The sequence below is a fragment of the Octopus sinensis genome, linkage group LG6 (genome assembly GCF_006345805.1).
Source record: "Octopus sinensis linkage group LG6, ASM634580v1, whole genome shotgun sequence".
Lineage (NCBI taxonomy): Eukaryota > Metazoa > Mollusca > Cephalopoda > Octopoda > Octopodidae > Octopus > Octopus sinensis.
The window spans coordinates 120,017,243-120,044,573 of NC_043002.1; the positions used below are offsets into that span (position 1 = coordinate 120,017,243).

At 35.8% G+C, this 27,331-nt stretch overlaps 1 protein-coding gene across 4 annotated transcripts in view; it reads left to right on the forward strand.

Annotated features, from left to right (window-relative positions):
• Positions 1-12,977: 12,977 nt before the first annotated feature.
• Positions 12,978-27,331, forward strand: part of LOC115213083 (neuronal acetylcholine receptor subunit alpha-6) — a 357,620-nt gene continuing 343,266 nt past the window's right edge. For all 4 annotated transcript variants that reach the window (XM_029782002.2, XM_036504309.1, XM_036504310.1 and 1 more), the window contains exon 1: positions 12,978-13,407. In XM_029782002.2, coding sequence (XP_029637862.2) covers positions 13,356-13,407 — 52 coding nt within the window. In that variant the 5' untranslated portion in view covers positions 12,978-13,355. The remainder of the gene's footprint in view (positions 13,408-27,331) is intronic.

Genomic DNA, 27,331 nt, shown 5'->3' on the forward strand with positions numbered 1-27,331 from the left:
TTTACGATGATAGTCCCACTGGATTCAACACCACCAGTGTTTCAAGATGTTGTGTTTTACCAAACACAAGCACTCGAATTTTTTAAAATTCTAAATCAAATCACCTGCTTTGTTTGCACTTTCAACGAACAAATCGTTTGCTGATCTGTGGTTATATCTGACAATCGATGTAAATCGTTAATTCCATCGCGTACAGCGGGACCTAAAACGGTTATTTTCATATTTATTCTTGGTACATTTAGGCTGGTTCGGATGCAAAATGTAATGGTTGCTGAAGTGTACATCGTAAAAAATGATAAGATCCAGGCATAAAAATATGTGCTAGGATCCTTTGATCGACTAACCTTTTACATGCATTGTACTCACTTATCCCCAGTCGAATGGCTAAAGCTAGTAAAAGAATAATGTGTGTTTGCATATGTATATATATATATATATTATATATGGCGCAGGAGTGGTAAATAGCTTGCTAACCTACCACATGGTTCCGGGTTCAGTCCAACTGCATGGCATCTTGGGCAAGTGTCTTCTGCTATGGTCCCGGGCTGACCAATGCCTTGTGAGTGGATTTGGTAGACGGAAACTGAAAGAAGCCTGTCGTATATATGTATATATATATGTATGTGTGTTTGTTTGTGTGTTTGTGTTTGTCCCCCTAGCATTGCTTGACAACTGATACTGGTGTGTTTATGTCCCCGTCACTTAGCGGTTCGGCAAAAGAGACCGATAGAATAAGTACTGGGCTTACAAAAGAATAAGTCCCGGGTTCGAGTTGCTCGATTAAAGGCGGTGCTCAAGCATGGCCGCAGTCAAATGACTGAAACAAGTAAAAGAGTAAAGATATATATATATATATAAATATATCGAAAGAGAGTGAGAGAGAGAAACTCACACACACACACTCACATACACATGCACATATGTATGTATTTACGCACACATAGAGACATATTTATATGCGATGTTTATTTATGTATGGCTTAATATAGGTGGAAACATAAATTTTCACTTTTTATCGACAATAAGTCTGCAATCATTATTTCGGTGTATTGATCGTCGACCGGTTCTAATGTTTAAAGAAATACAAAAGTTGAAAACACCATATGAAATTACTTTTCCTATCAATATTTATCGTATTTATACACCGACCATATGTCATATGGTTACGTATTTCCCTTAATATATACTTGCTCGTCTATCCATTCCACCTGTCCAGCGCTACAATTCATACATTTCTAGGCCTATGAAGTTAATGGCAAATTGATGTGTTTAGGACATCTGTAAAACTAACGTTTATGTCTGCACCATAAGACCTCAAGCTTCCCACAAATTTCTTCTGTTACTGATGGTTATGAGAAACTTCACGTATGAGAAGTGTGTAAATTTCAATAAGAGGTGATATTATCAGTATTCTCTTTAAATGGTTGCTCTCCACGGGTTTAACGAAATATTATATAAATGATTTGGTAGAATGGAAAATTTTTATATATTGAACCTAATTAGAAATCCGTCAGAGTAGATATTGATAGCCATCTGTTTGTGCTTCTGATATGGTTCTACGTAGTTTTGTTGGCTTTAGTTTGCTTTTACCCGAAAGTGGAATCAATGAAATTAGAGGCTTTACAATTTCAAGATCTACGTCGTTGCAATAGAACAGACAAATAAGAAACAGCGTTCCAGTCAGGACTGTCCTGTTTGTCAATGCATATTCAGAAATACGTCATTTACTGTACACTTCCCTTTTTTCAAAACGTCTGCGTGTGTTGAGGTGAAGATGTGGAAGCTATTTCTAGAAGGTTGATTGACTAAATAATGGATCGTGTTTTGGAATAGCAGTGGTGTATTCTAATCTTATTCCGTTCTAAGTTTAAAAAAATTATCTTCTTTGTAATTCCAGTCCATTGAAATAATAATTTATTGATTCTTTTGGTAAAATTGTTAAATGACTGAATGTTTACACTACCATACCCAAAATTCAGAAGTGCTGAGACACCAATAATTTACAAGTAGCTATTCACTATTCACTTAAAACTTTATTTTCAGCAATTAGTATTTTCTTGTATTAATGCAAACTCGACAAGGTACGAACAAAAACATATGAGACGCGTGATATATTAAAACTTTGATAACAATTTTCAATGCTCGCAATTGAGTTATCACAACGGCTTAAGCGACAGTAGGCGATTTAGAAACCAGAAAATAAACGGAAATTTACTTAAACTATAGTCTAATTAATCAGTTACAAACTTATGATTACGTTTAAGAAAAAATATATAGTTATTATGTATTTAAATTCATACGGAAATAATTTATAATGAAGTGACATGAATTTGTGAAACGTACCTGATCAGTTCTGAATAGAAGCTGTGTTGGTGTTAGAGGATTAAATTGTCCTGTGACATCATGAAATCAGAACATACTAATTAGACAAGCAGAATCTTTCACTACTTATGACCACATAAACTGTATCACTAGCCTTGACTTATATTAAACTAGCAGCATAGCACGGCGTTGCCCGGGTATGTAAGAGCCCCTAGTAGGCAACAACTAATCCTAATCTAGTCCTTTCCCTCTAGGGAACGAAGGCGCATGTGTAGGTTGCAATGTCTTCTCTTCACTCGAATACTTCTGTGTATACGATGTTCCTAGCTGTCCCTTTGGGCGAAAACATGAAAACATCATTGCGCCTCCCAACGCGTGAACAGCCCACATAGTGTTGACCGTGGGCGAAGCACTGTTCGCCCAACTGTAACCCAGCGACTTGTAGCGTTTGGCCTTGGGATTTATTGATAAACATTGCGAAGCAGAGTTTAACAGGAAACTGAGAACGCCTGAAGTGGATTGGTAAGTATTGTGGCCGTTATTAAATGTGGTGGCAAATGTTTCACAACGAGACGTGTGCCGTTGCACTGTTTAGGTGGAACCAAATTCCTGATGAGCATAATGGTTCAAGTGAATTCAGGAATTCAACAGGATAATCGGCAAGCTCGGCGGGGTCTGCTGTCCTATCAATAGATTTGTAGACGTGGGCATTACCAGGAATAGCTTCAAGTAGCTGGCTATTGATGGAGTTGAGAGTTAAAAAGGTCGAGTTGCGTCCCCTAGACAGTCTGTGGTTTGTGTTTCTAATTCTCGACCCCATGTCGAATTTATCAATTTTTTTCAGATCTGGGGAAACTTTTCAAAATTTTCGCTGTGTCAGTTTTGAATTATGACATTGGGCTATGTGTGTGTCAAGTTTCATCAGAATCGGTTGAAAGCCGTGGTCAGGGTGAGGGTACAACCTAACAGACACACAGACACGCAGACAGACAAACTGCCTTTTATATATAGAGAGATGAAACTGGAGCCAAACGTTCATTAATATATACTACCTATGCCTACCTAGCATATGCCAATATTTTATATAAACATGTATGTGATTACGTTTGTTTTATCAGTCTGCAGTATTAGTCGTATTAAAATCGCTCGAATTTTTGGTCGGTCCAAAATGTATAAAGTATATTTTCCATGCTCAGCATACTTAATTCGTAAAAAAGAAACAAAGAATCTTTCAGAATTACCTTTATGGCTTTTAGGTTAATATAAAAATGTCCTATAGCTAAAATACTTAATACTTTAGTTAAATAAAAGACCAAAGTTAGGAGAAGAGTTATCTGAGCTTTCGAGTAGTTATGTTAACCACTTCGCAAATTTAAAAAGGAATCGTCGTCTCCTTCATTAAGTGGGTGAACAAGACAATGAAATTCGTAAGTGCAAGTCGAGCATCATGATATATTTTAGAAAAGTGTTTGAAACTTTTCTGTTGATTCGTTACTCTTTCATCCGCATAACTATTCTTCTATATTCACAATATACAGACTGGCTAAAACATTGCGAAATGGAGAAAATATTCAACAAAACACTAATCGAAATAAACTAATAAGTACGGGGGGAGTTGTTACTGATATCCTGGCTGAATGATTCACAGGTTTTATAGGGATATCCTGGGTGGATTTTATCCTTGAAAAAGATCTTCTTGTCTTATTGTTCACTGTTTAGCCGTTTGATATATAAACAGGAACAGCGCCCAAGTAGAGTTATCTTCTCTAAGCAAAAAAAGTAATTTTATAAGGGAATAAAAGCTCAACCAAAGTAATGAAATCTGAATTCAGGGCTAAAAGTGGGTAGTAGGAGGAGAATTGGTCAGTAGTTTATTTTTACTCTGCTAAATCTAACAGTACAAAGTAGTAGAAGGGAACAATCAGAGCAAACTGCAACAAAAAGAGACCAAAGCAAAGGGCAACAAATTCTTTTTTACTCTAGGCACACGGGCCGAAATTTTTGGGAAGGGGACCAGTCGATTAGATCGACTCCAGTACGCAAAAGGTTCTTATTTTAAAGACCCCGGCGGAATTTGAACACAGAACGCAAAAACAGATGAAATACCTATTTCTTTACTACCCAGAAGGGGCTAAACACAGAGAGGACAAACAAGGACAGAAAAAACGGATCAAGTCGTATACATCGACCCCAGTGCGTAACTGGTACTTAATTTATCGACCCCGAAAGGATGAAAGGCAAATTCAACCTCGGTGGAATTTGAACACAGAATGTAAAAACAGACGAAATACCTATTTCTATTTCTTTACTATCCAGAAGAGGCTAAACACAGAGGGGGCAAACAAGGACAGACAAACGGATTAAGTCGATTATATCGACCCCAGTGCATAATTGGTACTTATTTAATCGACCCCAAAAGGATGAAAGGCAAAGCCAAACTAGGCGGAATTTGAACTCAGAACGTAGCGGTAGACGAAATACCACTAAGCATTTCGCCCGGCGTGCTAACGTTTCTGCCAGCTCGCCGCCTTGCAAAGGGCAACACATTAGAAGATTGTACTTTAAGTTGAATAAAAACGATAATGGAGAATGTTGATTAAATATCTACAAAGATATGACATGTCACATTTAAATCTAAATATCGCTAACGATAAACAGAATTCCCTTTCTAAAGAAAAAGAAGTATTGAATTTAACTTGTAAAATAAAAGGTTTAACTGGCTTCAATACAATATAGTTAAAAGCGAAGCAGATCACAAAGTCTCTAAAACATATGAGCGCATTCATATATATATATATATATATATATATATATATATATATATATATATATATATAATATATATATGTGTGTGTGTGTATGTATGTATATACATATGTATATATGTGTGTGTGTATGTGTGTGCATATGTGTGTGTGTGTGTGTTTGTGTATGTACATGCATAATTCTCTCAGACAAATTCAAAAGTGCAGGAAACAAGACTAGCTTTGCAAGAATCATTGTTTTGAAATGTTTATGTATGTATATATGAATGGACCCACATAGCCTCACAGCACACATATACACTAACACAACACCACACACATACATACATATATTTAGCTATGTCAGTGTGTGCTACGTATTTTCGTATCCACTTTGCACCAATGCTTTTAACGAAACAAATTACTAATCCTATGCTAGATTATCTCCTGTTAAGACGATAAGCTGCTCAGAATCTAAACGTATATGTTGAAGCAGATTTCAAAATAGGAAATGCATATTTTTTTATTTTTATATTTCTTTTTTTGTTTTACTTCTGTCTGATCATAACGTGTTTCAAGAATATGAATCCCTTTTCAAATACAGTTAACTGCGACTTTATTTCTTTCAGAAAATACATTAGATATATTTTGTTTTTTGTTCAGTAGATAAATCTCATTACCCTTATCTAGCAACTTGATTTTTTGACATTCTTTGAAATTTAATCAGAAACAACAGGTTTGAATAGCAAACACTAAGTTATTTAGATATATAAAAGCACTCAAAGACAGATACACAGGAATTACTGCATACATACGTACATACATACATACATACATACATACATACATACATACATACATATATACTTACATACATACATACATACACACATACATACATACATACATACATACGTGCTTTTGGGTGTATGTCGATAAACATATCTCTCTTTCAATCTTCGCTCGATCCAACGTATTTTGGATAATAGGAATATACGAAAGGGTAGACCCTGTCAAGTAATACACGTTTTCATATGAACAGTATATTCGAGTTCACACTGCATGGTTGCATACGCTTTAGTCCAACTTTTATTTATATCTATCTATCTATCTATCTATCTATCTATCTATCTATCTATCTATCTATCTATCTATCTATCTATCTATCTATCTATCTATCTATCTATCTATCTATCTATCTATCTATCTATCTATCTATCTATCTATCTATCTATCTATCTATCTATCTATCTATCTATCTATCTATCTATCTATCTATTTATCTATCAACGTATTTCTGTGCGCATGTATGTGTGTGAGTCTATATCGTCTATAATCCTGAATTCTATCAATAATGGAATAACAATATTTTGTCGCATTAACGGGAAGACTTTTAGTATTGAACAACATTGAAAAGGAATTGGTTGTGAAAAGGGAATTAAGAGTATTATAATAATGTTTGCAAGTATTTATAGATATGGAGATAATTCTTTGAGGAATTACGATTAATTTCATTGCAGTTGAATTGTATCCGCAATCGGAAGTGGTTAGAATATATATTTCTAGCTTCACAGAAATAAATGTTCAGCTCCCCGGTTAGTCTTAACATCTCGAATGGTATCACTTCTTTATGTATAGTTCTGTGGCACGTCGACCTATTCCTCAGTGTGCAACATATATAATTCGACCAAATTAAATATCTCTGCTTTCACGAAGCACACAGATACATCGAAGCATTCTTTCCGTATTTCTTAATCTTGATGAAAGTGACGTAAAATGACTCTATCGCTCTTATTATAAGTCTTATGTATGTTTTACCAAATGTTTAAGAGAAGATATTTAGAGATGGGTGACTAGCGTGCTATAACATTAAACGAGATGGATATGTCTTTGGATTTCTCCCCCATATTATTAAACCATTTCATTATGGCACTGCTGCAGTTACATCGGGTTGAGTTTGCGGTGTCTCATTTTCTGGGTGTAGGATTTAAGATGTGCTATCTAGCAGCTACCAATTCCTTTAGGAATGGGATGGTGAGTCTATAACTTAGATAGGCTATAAGCCTATCTACAAATCATGACACTACAAATAGGTAGCATATGATAACAATTAAAAAAAAAAAAAAAATATATATATATATATATATATATATATATATATATATAATATATATATATATCACGTCACGTGATCACGTGACCAACCAGACCATCAGATGTTGCTACACATCGCTGGTCACAATGCGTTCGCATTGTTTTAGCCTTCGAATGACGCCACCCCGCTGGCTAAGCGAGCAGGCCATACATATATATATATATATATATATGTACATATAGGCGTAGGAGTGGCTGTGTGGTAAGTAGATTGCTTACCAACCACATGGTTCTGGGTTCAGTCCCACTGCGTGGCACCTCGGGCAAGTGTCTTCTACTATAGGCTCGGCCGGACCAAAGCCTTGTGAGTGGATTTGGTAGACGGAAACTGAAAGAAGCCCATCGTATATATGTATATATACATGTGTGTGTGTATGTGTATGTGTGTGTATGTTAGTGTGTCTGTGTGTGTTGCCCCAACATCACTTGACAACCAATGCTGGTGTGTTTACGTCCTCGTAACTTAGCGGTTCGGCAAGAGAGACCGATAGAAAAAGTACTAGGCTTACAAAGAATAAGTCCTGGAGTCGATTTGCTCGACTAAAAAGGCGGTGTTCGAGCATGGCCACAGTGAAATGACTGAAACAAGTAAAAGAGTATACATACATACATACATATATGTCTACAAGTTAGAAGAATTTTAGTAAGAATTCTACATTATAACAATAAAAGAATAAGCTTTATGAATTCAACGGAAGACAGGAATTGCTAAAGAATGCGTGAAGCATGAAGTTGACTGTAAAGTATTTCAAGTGAAGATAAAATATCGTTAAGTTGTATCTCGATTCATGCATGGATTGTATTGGATTTATAAAGATAAATGGATCAGCCTCCGTTGAATCGCAAACAGAAGTAAAGAATTTTTCACCTTGATCGTTGAAAAGGTACGGGAAAGTAAAACAATGCTGTTCTGCAATACTTTCGGAAGAATCCGAAATTGTGTTAGAATCAAAGAAAGTAATATTGAAGTCAATATTCTGACATGCAAATTTTCAAATGCCTAATATATACACAAACATATATTTAACAGATAAACATTCAGCTTCCCCTTAGGTTTGTCTTTTCAGATGGTTTAGTTTTGCTGCTGACTTTCAGCGAATCAAATCCCTTCGTTTCCTCCGATCTAATATTGACTAACCTCTACTTAAGAAAAAATGCAATGGACGACATTTTTTTTCATATTGGTATATCTACTCACTTCTTGGCGTTGCAGATAATTTGTGTGTGTGTGTGTGCGTGCGTGTGCGTGTGTGTGCATGTGTGTGTATGTGTGTGTGTTTTATATATACATATAAACATATATATATATATATATTATGTGTGTATATATATATATATATAATATGTATAATATATATATATATATATTATATATATATACATATATATATATATATATATAATATATATATATATATAATATATATATTATATATATTATATATATATATATAATATATATATATATATATATAAAGGGCTTAATAAAATAAATTACTTTGCCACATACTGAACTTAGTAGAAATAGCAGCCAAAAAAATTTTCTTAGCATTTCTACTACTTAAAGAAAATTTCTCTCAGATAATGTTTACTCCAGACATCTCACGAAGGTTTGGGGGTAAATACAGAAAAATATCACAAGTACATAGATCGTTTGAGTACGTCAACGTTTCAAGATTAGCCAAATAAAATCAGCATTTCTTTCGTCAGCTCAAAATTTCTTAATTTGGATTTGGAAACACTAAAAAGAAGGAACTTTACCTATCAGCGAACTTGTCGCTTCAGATGAACCACTCCAACTAAACAGTGTCAACAAATTCAAAATGCGCAGGCGTAAAATTCTGCACTCCCCATTCCACCCACGTGGTCTATCTAGCAAACATTATATTTTAACCGCGAGAACCGAGGCAGTATGACCGAGAGAAATGAATTATAATATCAACAATTGAGGGTAAAATTAATTAATTAATCAATTTCACCAAGTGTTCAGTATGTAAAAGGACCATTTAAGGCGAATTCAAAATTTTTTTTGGCTGCTATTTCTACTAAGTTCAGTATGTGGCAAAGTAATTTATTTTACTAAGCCCTAATTATATAATGTAATATTTTGAATTCGCCTTAAATGGTCCTTTTTACATACTGAACACTTGGTGAAATTGATTAATTAATTAATTTTACCCTCAATTGTTGATATTATATATATATATATATATATATTAGGTTGGCAACTAAGTTCCCGCCGTTTTAAAAATTTTAATCTTTTAAAAGGTTTAATAAAAAATAACAACTAATTAATCAATAATATGTTCACCCTTGTTGTTTAAAACTGCTCCCCAACTTTCAACAAGATTTTCAATACCGCGTTCGTAGAAATCATCCGATTTCGACTCGAAAAATTGATCCAACCAAGCTCTCAATTCTGCATCAGTATTGAACGAAACTCCGCGCATAGCATTTGAGAGATCGAAAGAGGTGGAAATCCGTTGGTGCGAAATCAGGAAAGTACGGTGGGTTTGGCAGCACTTCCCAGCCATGCGTTTGAATGACTTCCTTGGTCATATTGGCGATATGAGGGCAGGCGTTGTTGTGCAGCAGAAATCTATGCTGCCGAATAGGTCTTTTCTCTTGAATAGCCGTGTTGAGTTGTTCCATCTGTTGAACATAGAGTTCCGCGTTGATCGTTTGGTTCCGTTCAAGCAATTCGTAATGGATAATACCTTCACAGTCCCACTATATGCGCAACATCGTTTTACACGGATGAAAATCTTGTCTCAAGCGCGCTGTCGCTTGTTAACCGGGCCTAAGCCATTTCTTACGCTGCTTCATATTGATGTGCAGACACCATTTTTCGTCGCCAGTAACGATTCGGTAAAGAAATCGTTGTTTGTGTCCATGAGTTGAGCGGTGACGAGCAAACAAACCAGCGGAGATTGTGGCTCGTTGATTTTTGTTGTTGTCAATTAAAGCATGCTCCATAATTCTGAACCTTTTCTATCGAGTGAAGATGCTTCTCTATATCGGTGGGGGGGCATTCCATTTTCTCTGCCAGTTACCTTCTCGTGCAAAGTTGGTTTAATCGCTCATCATCGAACTTAACTGGACGGCCAGAAGGAGGTGCGTCTTAGAGGTCAAAATTTCCATTTTTGAACTTGGCACACCAATCACGAGTAGTTCTTTCAGCTATGGCACCCTCTCGATACACAGCAAAAATTTCGCGAGCAGCTTTTGCGGTTTTAGAACCTTGCTTAAAAGCAAAACAGAGGTGTCGGAAATGCTCGTCTTTCTTAACATGACATTCCATTTTAATGACCTGAAAATAAACAAAATTTATCTAAAATTAACTAGAAAAAAAACACAAATAGATTCCAAAATGATTCAAAAATAGAATTCTCGAAAAAAATGGATTCCAAAATTTAAAAATGCGATAAATTTCAAAATTTACGGCGGGGACTTAGCTGCCAACCCAGTATATATATATATATATATATATTATATATATATATATATATATAATATATATATATAATTATAATATATGTATGTATGTATGTATGTATGTATGTATGTATGTATGTATGTATGTATATGTATGTATGCATGTATTTATGTATGCCATTATTCAGTTTATTCCAAGATTTCTTGGAAGGACCGGTTTCTAACCTCGATCCAAGGCTCCTTCATTAGAATTTCAAAATCAGCAACGGTATTTTTGTTTGTATTTATATACGTATGTATGTATGTATGTATGTATGTATGTATGTATGTATGTATGTATGTATGTATGTATGCATGTACGCATGTACATACACATCATAAATACGTATGAACAACATCAGTGCTTCAAGACTGTAGTATTTGTAATCTCTGGCATTTAAGTGCGATTCTTTTTCTTACATTCTACCCAATCAATTTCTAAAGTAGGATTGTTGTCTCAATTTTACTCTGCTGGGGATACACCTGAGTGGCACAAAATTGCTGGACACAAGATACTGCCTAGACCACTTCCATACAATGTTTCAATCATCAACATAGCTTAATTCACATAGTATAATTCTCTAACCCCTTTGCAATGATAGTCTAACCTATTTTCGTGCGATATTATCAATAGATGTGTTCATTGTATGTAAGTATTGCCCATTAGCAGCACAAATTTCACACCTTATATCTGATGTGTTGTTTCTTAATATATAGAATCTGAAACACATTGATTGTTTGTACATTACAGCAGGGGCACATCTGCCAAGATATAATAGAATTTACTATAGCACATATTGGTTTAATTTGTGAATAATATCAGCTATATTCACACAGAAATCAAACAGGATTTAGAAAATAAATTATATTTTAGTAAATAAATATATATATGTGTTTGATGACTTTTTTTTTTTATTTATATTTTTTGACTTGACCAAAATCTATGTTCAGGCGCAGTGTTACTCAACATCACAAGGTCAATGCATTTTGTAATAAGCCTGGAAATATCGGAAAGCGTTAATGTCTCTGACAGGATGGTAATCATAATGTAAAGTTCTTTTAAAAGTTACTCTGGTGGTCTATATTTTCTGCTAAACTCACAACTTCTTAATATGTTATTATATTCGTATAGCATTGATGTTTTACAAAAGAAATAATTTTAGAATGCTTAAGAATGAAACATTTTAAATGTGTCACGTTTAATACTTTCACATGAACAGCGGATATGAAACAGATACGTTTTTATTGTGATTGGTAAAAAGAAAAAGTGTTGCAGTTTTCTATAAATTATGCTCGCTTCTTTACGACGTACACAACGATATATAAACATCTTTCACTCTTCTACTTTTCTCATGAACATTTATTCTGTCTTCTGTCTTTTCAAGTGAGAGATACTAGAACCAATACCAGTTATAATTCTTTAGTCAAAATGATTTATAAACTAAGAATTTCTAACCATAATCATCCAGTTGTTTTTAGATACAATATATCTTGGACTGCTTTCGCTATGTGACCTATCTAGTTTAAGACGTTAAGATCAGATTTGGCAGTTGCTTTTAACTCGTCGAACAACATTTAGATGTTAGTATAGTGTCAGGTATTAAAGATTCACACTTCTTTCACGTTAGTGAGACGTATATCGGTTTCAAAATTTTGGTACAAGACTAGCAATTTCGGGAGGCAGTAAGTCAATTACATCGACCCCATTGCTCAGCTGGTACTTATTTTAATGACCCTGAAAGGGTGAATGGCAAAGTCGACCCCGGCAGCATTTGAAGACAGAACGTGAAGACGGACGAAAGTCCGCTAATCATTTTGCCTGGCGAGCTAACGCTTCTGTCAGTTCGCCATTTTAAAGTGAGATATATATTAATAATTGAATAAAAAAAAAACAAGTGGTAGGATTTATTAACAAACGATCATTTAGCAGTAAATATATTTCTAGGGACCTGGTAAGAATCCGTCAGCAATGCCAATATGCTGTTCTAAAGGCAATTGCATCTCTTACAGATAATACAAAATCAAACCAAAAGACTATAAAAGAAACTAGAATTAATTCCTAATCATGAGTAGAGATGTCCAGAAAATTGATTGACATGTCTATGGGTAGCCAAGCAGCTAATAACTGATCAATAATTTAATAAACTGATGGATACATGGAATAAAATCAGCTTCAATTACATCCATATCACATCCAATATCAATATTTAACGTCAGTAAATTAATTCACTCTTCTTTCCTTTCATTTCTTTATTAAATTGTTTTTATTTCTTTCTTCTCTTACAGATTTCGATTTTAATGATCGCTTCGACGAATAAACAAAACACACACTCCATCCGGTTTTTGCTACTTTCTGAAGATCTTTCGTACTAATCGTTGCTAATTCAAGGATTCGAACGTATTCTCCTACAGTTTCAAAAACATCTCATAGCTTCAGCTGTAAAGGATAATTAAGAAAGCTATTTTGTGTGCAAGACAACAATATGTAAGGAAAACGATATACGTAACGAAAAATGTATGAAGTATAAAGCTTCCTTCTGCTGACATTTCCAGCCATACGCGATATTAATAAACGCGAGAAACAATTCCTTAAGGACATCAAGACGTTAATTTCGCTTCATTTGAATAAAAAGCAAAACAGATACTTAACCAGTTCCCACAATGGCGATATATTTGACAGCATGTGTAACATATATACTTTTATTACTTGAAGGTAAGACATGACTTAATAAATATCTCAAAATAGAATCTTTTTATCTATAAAGTTACGTGTTGTCAATTATGATCTGCTCACCAATACATATCTTTCTATTTTATGTAATGTCCTTATTTCTGAAATACTGTATTACTGCACAACTGAATTCCTAAATAACACTTTTATTCCTATATCCAGATTTCCAAGAGTGAAAATTATGGAACATCGATATATATATATATATATATATATATATATATATGCAAGTATGAACGCATGCATACATTAATGTATGTACGTATGTATATGTATGCATATATGTATATATGCGTATATGTGTGTGAATATTTGTATGTATACAGGGGTGTAAGAGTATATTGGTATATATATAAGGCTGTAAATATAAATAAATATATATACAGTAAGAGCATATATATTCATTTTTATACTTATATTATTGCGGCGCAACGTACACCTTGTTCCCTTATGTATGCTACATTCCACCCATTGTACGACTTCTACAAACTTTCTCTATACCTCACTTTCTCACTTTCTCTTTCTCGCCTCTGATTCTTTGGTCTCCTCTTCCCCCACTCTCTCACATTTCTCTGTCTTTCTCACTTTGCACCATTGTTTCTGTTGCCAAGCCATCTTTGGCGAGCTCTGTTTCTTCCCCCTCTTCCTTCCCCCCTCTTTAATTCCTTCTCTCTCTTTCTCTCTCTCTCTCTCTCTACTCTCACGTGACCTGCTGATCAACTAGTCATTCCGCTGGTGATCGCTGCCGGTTCAACATTGTCTTCGTCCGCCGAAAAGGCATTTTTTCAAAACACGCCTGCTAGATAAGTTAAATTTGTCTAAAGTCGTAAGACACCTGCTGTTGTCCTGTTATTACCATTCTTGTTTTTAATTTTATTTTTGTATTTATATTCGTGTGGCTTCGTCCGTTTTTCTGTCCTTCTTTCGTATACATTCGATCCTTTTTCCAAGAAATCTAATGCTCGCAGTTTAGTTTTTCATTGGGGCTAACCGTTTCGGAGCAATATCAGGATTAATCAGCCGAAATTTGCTATGATGATCCGGTTCCTGACTGAAGATTAAAGGCTTCGAATGACCCGTCCGTTTTTTGTGTCGTCTCTTTGTGTATTTCACGTTCTTGTCCCTTTTTATATATAATTTTTATACCTATATATATATATATATATATATATATATATATATATATATACTAGATGAAGTACCCGGTAATTCCCAGGAAAGCAGGGTTTATCCTTTGGTTCCGTTCTTATAACTGTTTTGTTAATCCAATAACATCAATACAAAGCATGTATCCCTTAAAAGGTTTTTTACAGAGATCACCAAACAGGATCTTGTTTTTAGGAATTCCTACTAAGTTATGAATACTCAAACTGTGAAGTTAGTTATGTAATAACATGAAATTAGTTACCTGATAGTAAGAATTCATATAAATAACAATTCAAAGTACATAACTCTGAAAAGGACTTTTGTACTTTGCCAGAGAATACTACCCACAGTGGCGCTAGTGTTAGTATATTCGTGAATGAGTCGCTAAGCGAAATAAGTGGATCTATTGTTTAGGAAGATACTATTTACTTCTTTAAGGGTTGTACTTTATAAATTGCGAAAATAGCTCAAACAGTTCAAATACTAAGAAATACGTATACTCAATTTGATTTATACCAAATGATTTAGGAAATTGAATGGATTATTTTCCTTGGCTATTAAAATCTGGGAGAATGGGTTACTTCCCTCGGATGTTAAATGAAATGTATTAGATATATATAATGATCCTTTCCAGGGGCCCTATTATCGATTTTTTCAACAATCTTAGTATGCTATGACGTTTCCAGACTCACGAGTCAAGTTTCAACAGAATCGATAAAACGATGTAGGAGGTGTTAGCTAACAACTCCACAAACACAGCCACTGACAGAATGTACCACATATGTAGCAGATATATATATGAATGTGTATATGTACGTGTACATGTGTTATCTACATGTATATGTGTATATATATATATATATATATATATTATATATATATATATATCTATATATATATATATATATATATAGATATATATATATATACATACATACGAGAGCGCGTGCGTGTGTGTATGTGTGTGTGCGTGTGTGAGAGAGAGAGAGAGAGAGAGAGAGAGAGCGATTGTATATATCTGTATATACTTATATGTATTTTGTAACTATTACGTGTTGTATTTTGTATATATTATTGGAGCTGTTTTGCTTCAGACGAAAACATATATATATATATATATATATATATATATATATATATATATATATATATATATATATATATAATATGTTGAAGATATATAGATATTTTCGTCTTGAAAGTTTAAGAAAAAATGTTTATTTTGATAACGCGATATACAGAAATAGTAAGCGTATTTGTCACGGTTCAACGGTCCTTTGGAAGGATTTATGAAAGCTTTGAAGAACTTAGACTGAAATTCATGTAATCAGTTAAAGGTCGCAGAAATAAAATTATGTTAAATTGAATCTATGCGGTAAGGTTTATTTTCAGAGTTAAAATAGCTTACTAATTTAAATATTTTGAACTTTCGATCGTTAAATGAATTCAAAAAAACAACAAAAACACTACTTAAATAAGCGCAGATAAAATAATCAGTAGAAGACAACACCCTGCTGATGTCTGTAGCCGGTACTAGCACGCCGGGCGAAATGCTTAACGGTATTTCGCTTGTCGTTACGTTGTGAGTTCAAATTCCGCCGAGGTTGACTTTGCCTTTCATCCTTTCGGCGGCGATAAATTAAGTTCCAGTTACGCACTGGGGTCGATGTAATCGACTTAATACCTATGTCTGCCCTTGTTTGTCCCCTCTGTGTTTAGCCCCTTGTGGGTAATAAAGAAATAGGTACTTAAAATTCAGCTGCAATGTACGCAATTTTTATTCTGAAAATACATAATATCCTTTCACAGACACATTTTAATCGAACGACTATACAATACTTATGATTAACCCTTAGTTCTTGCAATCTGTCCGTCTGTCTGTCTGTCTGTCTGTCTTTCTCTCCCTCTCTCTTTCTCTCTCTCTCTCTCTCTCTCTCTCTCTCTCGTCTGTGTTCCTCATTGTCAAGGATATTTCTAAAAATTTTTGATCGATGATTTGAAAGTTTCCATTTCAAGAAAGAGAGAGAGAGAGAGAGAAAGAATAGAGAGGGAGAGAAAAAGAGAAAGAGAGGGAGTGAGAGAGGGAGATGATGCTCATTCCAAAAGTTATTTTGAGCTGTTTCTCTTCTTGTTCTCTTTCTTTTTGATTTCAAATCTTATCTGCAGCCGCCGTTTCACTCATCTTTGTTTTGCTCATATGACTTTTCACTTGCGTTTCTAAGGTTGTTATAATGAGTGTTCAAAAGATACATGATCTTACTGGAGTCGGAGACGCGTCTGTCAGATGACTTTCCCACTTCAGTGGATGGTAACTTTCTATAAATTAACAGTGCAAGAGTTGTTTGGTCATTCTTGTCTCTGGCATTCTTTTTGTACGACCAACTCATTGGAGTTGGTGTTATTCAACGAATGGTTCATATTCTCATTGATATATCAATTTTGCCTGTACATCTTTGTTAGTGGTTCAAGTTGTATTGTTTTATTGCTTGATGAAATTTATCAAGCCATCATATTTGATGATTACTTTCTGCAAGTTGTTATTATCATTAAGCATTGTGGAGAGCAGAAAAAGAAGATACACTAAATTTTTAAAGATATACCGAAAGGCTTTGAGGATTTCTTGTAGTGGGTTTATGATATAATCTTTGATCGACTGAGGCTTGGACAAGGTACTGCCAAAATATATTACAAATAAAACTACTTCGAAAATTCACTTTTCACAGTTATTTGGAGTGGACTTTCCCCGACGGATATTAAGGAAGATTCTTTGTCTTTGATATGCTGATTATGGAATCGAAAACTTCGTAAGCACAGATTTCCATTGGAGATGATTTATAGACTTGATTCAGTTGAACATGGCACAGTATAGTCGTCATTGTGCAGGTCACAGATAACAGTCAATTGTTAGAAAAGTCTTCCGTTTTCGTTTCTATAGTGAATGGTAACTCCAAGTTTCCATTCACGTTTGATCTTCATCTGCTCAGCAGCTACAGACGTTGAATATTGACTGGACGCGTTTACAAAGCCTTCTTTTACACCACGGTTCATATCTAAGTTTGCACTGTACTATTCTACCATGGTTGAAATATTTGGTGCAACATGTCTTCACATATAGCTTCTCGAATAATCTGGCTAAGTATCATAAATTATGATGATCTCGTGCTACTGTTACCTCAGCTTTTCATGAAATTGTCTAGCAGCGCAAACCTACATATGAACTATGCCACATTTAAGAGTAGAAAACGATCTATTCAGATAGTTGAATCAATTCAGCAAAATTCGAAGCAACATCTTATCATCTAATGATAATAAAGAGATCTCACTAAAGTTGCCATATATCTTTATTTTAATTTCGACCTTTTTATTGTCGCTAGGCAAAGATCTTGCTCTCATATTCATATAGTCAGTTGATGGAGAACTCTGAGGGATTTCCTGTCATGTTTCTACAGATCACTTAAAAGACAAGGAGATAGCATGTCGTGAATCTGGCAGATAGTAATATCAAGTTCACTCGAAGACATGGTACGAACGCCCATGGATGCTTTCGAGACGTGGATAGTTATTTTATTTTATTTTAATGTACTCAATAATTACCCTCTTCCACCATACATTGTATGGATCTGCAAGCACTTGGTATTATGGTAGCTCTGCTTACCAGGAGATATTTGTAACATTTCTTTTTACTATGGAGGAGTGTATGTGTAACCTGTTGATTGATATAGTATGTCTGAACCTACTTATACTCAATGTAATTTTGAATTTGTAATTCTTAAATTATTAGATTTAATGAAATGAGCAATCTAATTTTAGGGTAAAGTAATACATATTAAGAATACTTAGTAAATGCGATTTGGTCTCAAATATTAATCGCTTAAATGTTTTTGGATTGTGAATTGTTGTGTATAATAGAATTTTCTTAGATACCTGTATACATCTAATTATTATCACAATTTGCTATATATAATGTTATGTCCAATATTATTTTTAACAGTTTGTTTTATATATATTCTCTCTAATACCTGTACTAGTTGCCTCTCCTTAACTGTAAGTCCAGCATAGTGCCCATTTGACCGTTCTCTCATGTATGCTATATCGATAAGCTGCAGAAGTACCTCTAATCTACCTAAGTACCTCTAATCTACCTAAGATGCTTTTAACATTCTGGGCTTCCAGACATCTTTTCTAGGCCATGTTTTCTTTCCTATTCCTTCATCTTTTTGTTTATTTTGGATGCTTTTGTTTTACTCTGATGAAGCACCGTGCCCTGATTCAAATGTCGTATGAAGATGAAGAATTTTACTTTCGCAATTATTTGTAAACATTGATCGGCACCGGATGCAGAAACGGCCGCAACATTTGTCGTGTCACACGAATGTTGTGCCATATTTTGTATTAAATAATAAGCTATAAATGTGGTCCAATTGATGTGCTTGTTGATCTGAGATCTTCATTTTCTGAATATATATATAATAAATGTCCGAGTGTGTGTATTTTCGCGTGTTTGTGTATAAATGGGCGCGCGCGTGCATGCGTGCGTGTGTGTATGAGTGCATGCGTGTGTGTGAGTACATGCGTGCCTGTGTGCGTGCGTACGTGTGTGCGCGTATATGTGTGTGTGTGTATGTGTGTGTGTGTGTGTGTGTGTGTGTGTGTGTGTGTGTGTGTATCCACATATATAAAAGTATGCGCATAATATGACTTGGCTAAATCGTTAGCGCTTCAGATTGAATGCCGTAAGGTATTGGTTCCGACATTTGCCCCGAAATGAAACTACGACGATGTAAAAGTTACCCTCTTAAGCTTTTTTACCTCAAAATTCCACTCTAGTAAGAAATTTACTTCCGTTTCACTCTCGTTATTTTTCTTAGTATCGGAGAAATATGCAGTAGACAGAATTAGGAGAGTATGTTTCGTAACTTTCCCTACAAAACCTCTGTAGGACTAGAACGCTGAACACGAAACGGATAAATATTGTATATATATGTGTGGCTTTCTTACTTTCTCTCCACACCCCTTTCTTTATTCCTCTATATCTATGCAACCAACAGTATATATATGTGCATATATGTGCATGTATATATAGTTATATATTTATATATTTGCACATGTATATATATATATATATATATATATATATATTTTCACATATATATATATATATTTGCACATATATATATATATATTTGCACATGTATATATATATATATATATATATATATGCACATACACGCACGCATACATGTACAAATAGATCGCGACAAGTGCATATCTATATTCATGCATCAATAATTTTATGTACCCAGTTAAACAATTAGCAGTCATTCATGCGTATCTACAAGAATACACATAATCATAAAAAGAACTTGTATACACTTTATTACAGAATTTCACATTGTTTACCCTTACAAAAGCGTCCGATTCTTCTATGATCTTACTATATTAACACATTTCTGTTACTCCACTTTGTTCTGTGCAATACAAGAGAACTGTGAAACTTCAAACGGCAAACACACTCAATTGTATTCTATGTCAATGTCACTTTACGGAACAAGGGCAACGAAGATATGAATTCGGAAATACATCACGTGCAATTATATTGATATATACATAAATATAAGTGTGTCTGTGTGCGCGCACGCCTGTGTGTGTCCGTGCGCGTGCGTCTATGTAATCCATGCATAAATATACTATATGTATATACATCGGAAGGGAAGCAGTATCGTTTTATCATATGAGTTTCATTTATTGAAGTAGTTATCATTTTTGATAGTTATTATACAACGTATCAATACATTTACATATCTTCAATTGGCAATGCATGGATTTTTAGTCTGTGAGAATGTTTTGTAAAACTAGTTCATGTGTTATGTGCACCATCATTCATGAGAATGCGTCATCCAACGTGTGTCCCCCTTAATGAGCCCCCCTTAATTATGCTCAGCTTGCTTTCAATTTTGGTGTATTAATGCTCTGAATTTTGACTACGATCAACCAATTACTTTATCTCGTAAATTAAAGAATCTGATGTTATTTGGAATTAGAATTGGGAAATTTGGGTAATTTTAGTCAATCAACAGACAGCGTGGCATCAGCAGCTTGTTACCATGACAACCGCACGCTCTGTTATGGTTCACTACTGCATGTGCCACTGTTGTCTATGTTGATTTTTCACACTCAGTATTTTTACATATTTTTCATTTCATATATTTTGGGGACTCATTGACAGAGTTAATTCTTTTCATAAAAAATTTAATTAGGAGCATTTCTTAAACCGTTAACTTCACATTTCAACAGCTTAACTGAAATTTAGCACAGGTAACAGAAACTTAAGGTGTATTTACTTTTTTCAATAAGCAATTATGTTTAAAGTATTCGGCAGAGAGAGGTAATTAATAAATTATTATTTATTACTTTACAAATCGACAAAAATCCCTTACAGTTGTTTCAATTGCAGATCTTCAGAAAATGAATTAATTAAATTTAATATTATTTAAAAGTCTAATCTCTTTAGAGGTAATTGAAGATATACAAAATAGGTGTTCAATTCCTGCATGTTGACTAAACGGTTAACTGATAAAATTTATACATAACGAACATAGTATAAAAAATGGTAGTGATGCATGTTATGCTAAATATGCTACTGAGATTGAGGACACTGTGGTATTAGTTATTTATATTTCCATAATACTCTAATTAATATGAACTTGTTCTAGTATGATTAACGTACTAATTAACCTCATATATATGCATAAGTTCTATCCTTTATTTTAATAAAACTTCCAGATAATGAATATTAGTTTAATGAGTTTTGTGAGTCTAAAACTTACATCTTTCATATTTGGAATGTAATCGAAATTTGTACGTGAAATTTCATTGATTCCTTAATTAATAAGAAGAGGTGTTCAGCTTTAATTGCCGCTACTGTTTATCTTCGTGTCATCTGTACCGTAAATTCCCATTTACTTCACACCTACATCAAAGATAAAGGTATAATTATTGCGAAATTTAAGGATCTCTTTAAGGCAGAAATTAGTTTGCGATATTTCAATCTACTCTTATAAGACGGTATGCTGGCAGAATCGCTAGCACACCGAACTAACAACTTAGCGGAATTTCGTCCGTAGTTTTGTTCTGATTTCAAATTGCACGAGTCTGCCTATCCTCTATTTGAGGTCGATAAGATACGTACCAGTTGATCACTAGCGTTGCTGTAACTGACTTACTTCTTCCCCCAAAACATAACACAGTTATTATTATTATTATTGTTGTTGTTGTTGTCGTTGTCGTCGTCATCGTTGCTGTCGTTATTGTTGTTGTTGTTGTTGTTGTTGTTGACATCGGACGTGTCTTCGAACGCTCCAAGTATGTTCATTTTAAAAACTTTTGTTTATACCAGTTTGGTGTCGCCTTTTCGTTGTACGTTTGTTCCAACTTGTTAATAGAAACATCAGGAACCTGTCACTGGTTTTTGTGTGTTTGTTTAGCCCCCTTGCCGGGCTATATTCGGCCCACCGCACTTATTCGGTGGGCGTGAAATCACTTACAAGTCAACAAGATGGCGGAGCGCATCTTGAAAGTGTTAAGGAAAAAACTGCCCCTCCAGTTCCTGTAACTGCTGAAGATTTCCCTCCCCTTCCTCTCCCTTACTGGTAACAATACAGGAGAGGGGAAGAAGGAAAGTGATACTGTCGAGAGCCTTTCGGCTATCATTATCATTATTATATGGTTTGGCTCAGGTTCGATTTTTACCTGGTAGGACTTTTGTGGGTAGCGGATTACTACATGTAACCTTAGGTATGAACAAGTTTTCCGCACTCCTTTAAGTGTTTAGAACCCTCCTGGTAATCCTTGCTGTCCCCAAGAGACACTTTCTGTCGGAGTTCTACCGGGTATTTTATTCCAATCTCCCTCAGCCGTTTGTCTATATCTTTGCTTACTGTTCCCAACGCACCAATTATTATAGGCACGACCTTTACTGTTCTCATGTTCCAAATTCTTCCTATTTCAAATTTTAAGAGATTGTATTATTTTTTCTTCTTTCTTTACTATCCTGGAATCAAACGAGTATGTTGGCTCGCTTACTAAGCATTTCTGAAATCAAAGGGCATGATGTGTCAATTAGTAAGCATCTTGGAATCAAACGGGCATAATGGGTCGACTGTTATTATTACTATTATTATTATCGCTGCTGTTGTTGTTGTTGGTAGTGGTGGTGGTGTTTTTGTACGTATTATTGTTAAGCCAGTGCATTGCCAGAATCGTTAGTACGTCGGGTAAACTGATTCGTTGTGAGTTCAAATTCCGCCGAAGTCGACTTAGTCATTCATTCTTTCGGGGTCGATAAAATAAGTGGATCTAGTTTTTTTTTTCCATTTGCAGAACATGCATTTTTTAAAAGGAAGTAACAAAAAATCTGAAAATCGGCTATAATAATGTAGCCGTCCATTCTCATTGCTTTGAAAGTATGATGTTATGGAGAAAAAAAAAATCGGAGAAAAAGTTACAGAGGTTTAAAAATCGAAAAAAACTGGGTATTTTTAGCTAATAGCGAGACAAATTTTCTGCGTTTAGCGGAGCGGTGTCAACTTTAAGGTTGTACGGTGTGAAATTTATAGTTTAGCGTCTGACCTATTCATTGTAGGTTTCTAAATAAACAGAAATACCTAATAAAATAAACATGTATCATCTTACTGTTTTTTGTCTCTTCATTGTGTGTTTTTATTATTTTTTAAATTTGTTATATGAATATATTTGTCTGCAAGTGTTTACTTTATGCGTACTTAAGTATTATGTATACCTGCCATGTATTTATGTACATCATTAATATATAAGTGAATGTGTGTGTGGAAAGGGGGCGTCTGTCTCCGAAACTCCAAAGCTGAGTAACGTTTTCATGTTTGGATTCGTAAACTACGATAAGAATAACACTGGTCAACAAAGAATATGTCCAAAGGAAAAGAATACCTGTATCTTATATGTCTTTGCATGCAGAATTCAAAAATAATGTCAAATTATCTGTATCGTCCATAGTTTCTCTGTTCCACGATATTCCTCTCAGTTCCTGTTACGTGTCCTAAATTTCAGTTAAGCTGTTGAAATGTGAAGTTAACGGTTTAAGAAATGCTCCTAATTAAAATTTTTATGAAAAGAATTAACCTGGTGAAATCATAAATCCAGCTATCTGTCAATGAGTTCCCAAAATATATGAAATGAAAAATATGTAAATACTAAGTGTGAAAAATCAACATAGACAACAGTGGCACATGCAGTAGTGAACCACAACAGAGCGTGCGGTTGTCATGGTAACAAGCTGCTGATGCCTCGCTGTCTGTTGATTGACTAAAATTACCCAAATTTCCCAATTCTAATTCCAAATAACATCAGATTCTTTAATTTACGAGATAAAGTAATTGGTTGATCGTAGTCAAAATTCAGAGCATTAATACACCAAAATTGAAAGCAAGCTGAGCAAAATTAAGACTAGATCTAAATAAGTACTACCTCCTCGAAAGTGCTGGCTTTGTGCCAAAATTTGAAGCCATTCTTCTTCTTCTTAATATTATTATTATTATTATTATTATTATTATTATTATTATTATTATTATTATTATTATTATTATTATTATCATCATCATCAACATCATCATTATTATTATTATTATGATTAGCCGAGGAAAACACGGCTCTGTATTTTGTTTACGAAAATCGTTAGTTTTCTCCGAATAATAGCGGTGCTTTCCTTTCATTTTCAACCAGGGTGGATAATAAGGGAACCATCTTCTGCTGGTGAGTTCCTTTTTCTTGGGGGAAATTTATTTCATATTTTATTCCATGTGGAAAAATTTAGAATTTTACTCAATGGCAGCAACAAATAGTTCCGAGGGAGTTTCAGTCGTCAATGAGAGAGTAGTGTCTTACCACAAAAATGAGAGAGAGTGACTAGTAAGCAGGCAAAACAAGATGACCATCCCAATCACTAACAACAACTCCGACACCACCGCCACCATTACCTCTGCCACAGCCACTACGAACAACAACAATAACAACGACAGTAACAGTAAACAGCAGCAGCAACAGCAGACCGGGCGTTGTGTGTGTTTATTGAGCGAAAACACCCAAAAGCTCCACGAGGCTCCGGCAGGGGGTGGCGGTGACCCCTGTTGTACTCTTTCGCCCCAACTTTCTCTCACTCTTTCTTCCTGTTTCTTGTCCGTAACTTCCTACGCAACCGCTGAGCCTTGATGCGCATTCATCCATCCGTCGATGCTCTCGGTGTCGGGGGTTGACCTGCTTTCTCTTCTGCGGGTCTTACAAATAGCAAAGGACCACGTTTCGGACTTCTCCCACTGCGAGCATTGGAACGAAGACGGCTTCACTCAACAAACAATCAAGCAGCAACAGCAGCAACAACAACAATAGCAAAGCTTTGACGAGAGAGAAAAATAAGCAGTACAGCTACAATGTAAATAATTTCAGCCAGTTAGTGGCTACTTCGATCATCACCTATTTCATTATTACCCACAAGGGGCTAAACATAGAGGGGACAAACAAGGACAGAGATAGGTATTAAGTCGATTACATCGACCCCAGTGCGTAACTGGTACTTAATTTATCGACCCCGAAAGGATGAAAGGCAAAGTCGACCTCGGCGAAATTTGAACTCAGAATGTAGTGGCAGACGAAATACCGCTTAGCATTTCGCCCGACGTGCTAACGCTTCTGCCAGCTCGCCGCCTTAAAACTTCGATCATCACCGCAAACAGTAGCGTCGCTTTGGCTCCGACTAACAACGACAGGGACATCAGCAGCAAAAACGATATAATCAACATCAACAATAACAGCATCGATAAAAACAACACCCTTTGAGGAGTAAAAAAAATGCAGGAAGAAAAGCATGCGTACCTGATGAGAAAAAATCCTCAATAGAGGGGATAGGAGAACCAAGTAACTCCGGACCATCGCTATAGACGGCGACACAAATACACCATGTACTTCCGACACTGGTGACGTAGAAGCTTTATCATGTGATGAGGTGTAATTGGGGAAAAGCGTAAAAATAGTTCAAGAAAAAGTCGTTCTAAGCTGAACGGGAAAAGACAAGACGAGGAAAATTCACTTAATCCATCTGCTACACTAACAACAACACCGACTCACTCACCATATCCCAACAACAAAAGCAATACACACTCATTCAACCACAACTACAACAAGCACCAAAGCAGAAACAAATATACGAAGAGAAACAACAATCACAAGAACAACTCGTACAACTTACTAGAGAGCCTCATCACAACCTGGTTAGAGTTGTGCTCCGTTGGGGTGCTCGATAAGGTCGGGAACCATTGCCAGGGATTCCAGTTTTACCGATTCAAAATCTTCAACCAGATTCGTTACCAGTTTTCCTTCCGATATTTTTTTTTTACTTCTAGAAGCCAATCCGGGCCTGTCCTATGAATTCTATGTATTCATGCCAGATTTGTTTGGTGACCTCTTGCCAGACGTCTACCGCAACTGGCAACAGAACGGGAAAATTGCTAGTACTGTTAGCTTGTCCTGGCCAAGGTGTTATCGAAAAGGCGGGCGCTTGTCGTCGCTAGCCTGGTCGGAAAAGCGCAAAACGTGCGCAATCCCGAGGAGATCTACCCACGACAACGTCTACCTTATGCGATACATCATAGAGAGGTCTGGGACCAAAGTTAACTTCGGGAGTGCTATTATCAATTTGGATCAACCAAAAGCATTCGATAAGGTCGAACATAGCTACTTGGAAGTCGTCCAGAAAGCAGGCGATTTCGGACCCGTTTTCAGAGGCTGGATTGCTGCAATGCACAGCGGCACCTGTTCAGTGGTCATAGTAAACGGCCACCTATCAGAATCGTTTGGCATTGCACGCTCGATCTGTTAGGGTTACCCGCTGTCGTCTCTTCTGTACGTATTGACACTTGAGCCATTGATGTAGAAGGTGGAAGAGTTAAGGAGTACCCCTTTCGAACTGAGACAAGGAAGGGCAGTGTAGGCATTCGCGGACGACTTCACCGTCATGGAGTCGGACGCCGTCGAGGTGGAGACGGTCGGCACCATCCCAAAGCAATATGAGTCGGTTGCCGGGGCTAAAATCAACGCCGACACATCGGTGGGTTTTCAGCTGGCCTCGCGGAGATGCAGGGCAAAGACATCGGACGGCGTCGTCGAACGCTGGACCGACGGACCAGTTAAACTGCTTGGGATCTGGTTTGGTCCCGATCTCCAGGTTGATAAGAACTGGGACGAGGTGGAGAACAGGGTGGTCAATCTTACCCAGAAATGGGCTGAGAGGAAGCTGTCCCTGAAAGGTCAGACAGAGGTGGCGAATGTTTACATCGCTTCCGTTATCACTTATCGCCTGACTGTCGAGCCTTGTCCCGGTTACTGCTTCACCAGGCTGGAGCATCTCTTACTTAAATTCTTGTGGAAGGGACGTGTTCCAATATAAGACCGTCAGTCTGTTGTCAGCATCCTCTGAGTGGTTGTTTAGGTATACTGTGGCCCCTAATGCGCAAATACGCTCTTAGGTCAAGCCATGTGCAACGATTTCTGGGCAGCGACTGTGTGTGGGCTCCGTTTGGGAGACTCATCTTTTCGCAACTCGTCTCCTTGAGGGAGCGGCAGTCCAGGATGAAGAAAAGATTTAGACTGGACTTCTGACACCTAGAATGTCGTCAGGTGCCCACAGCCCTCTAACCAGTCGAGCAATGGGATCGGTGGATGTTCCGCTTTAGAA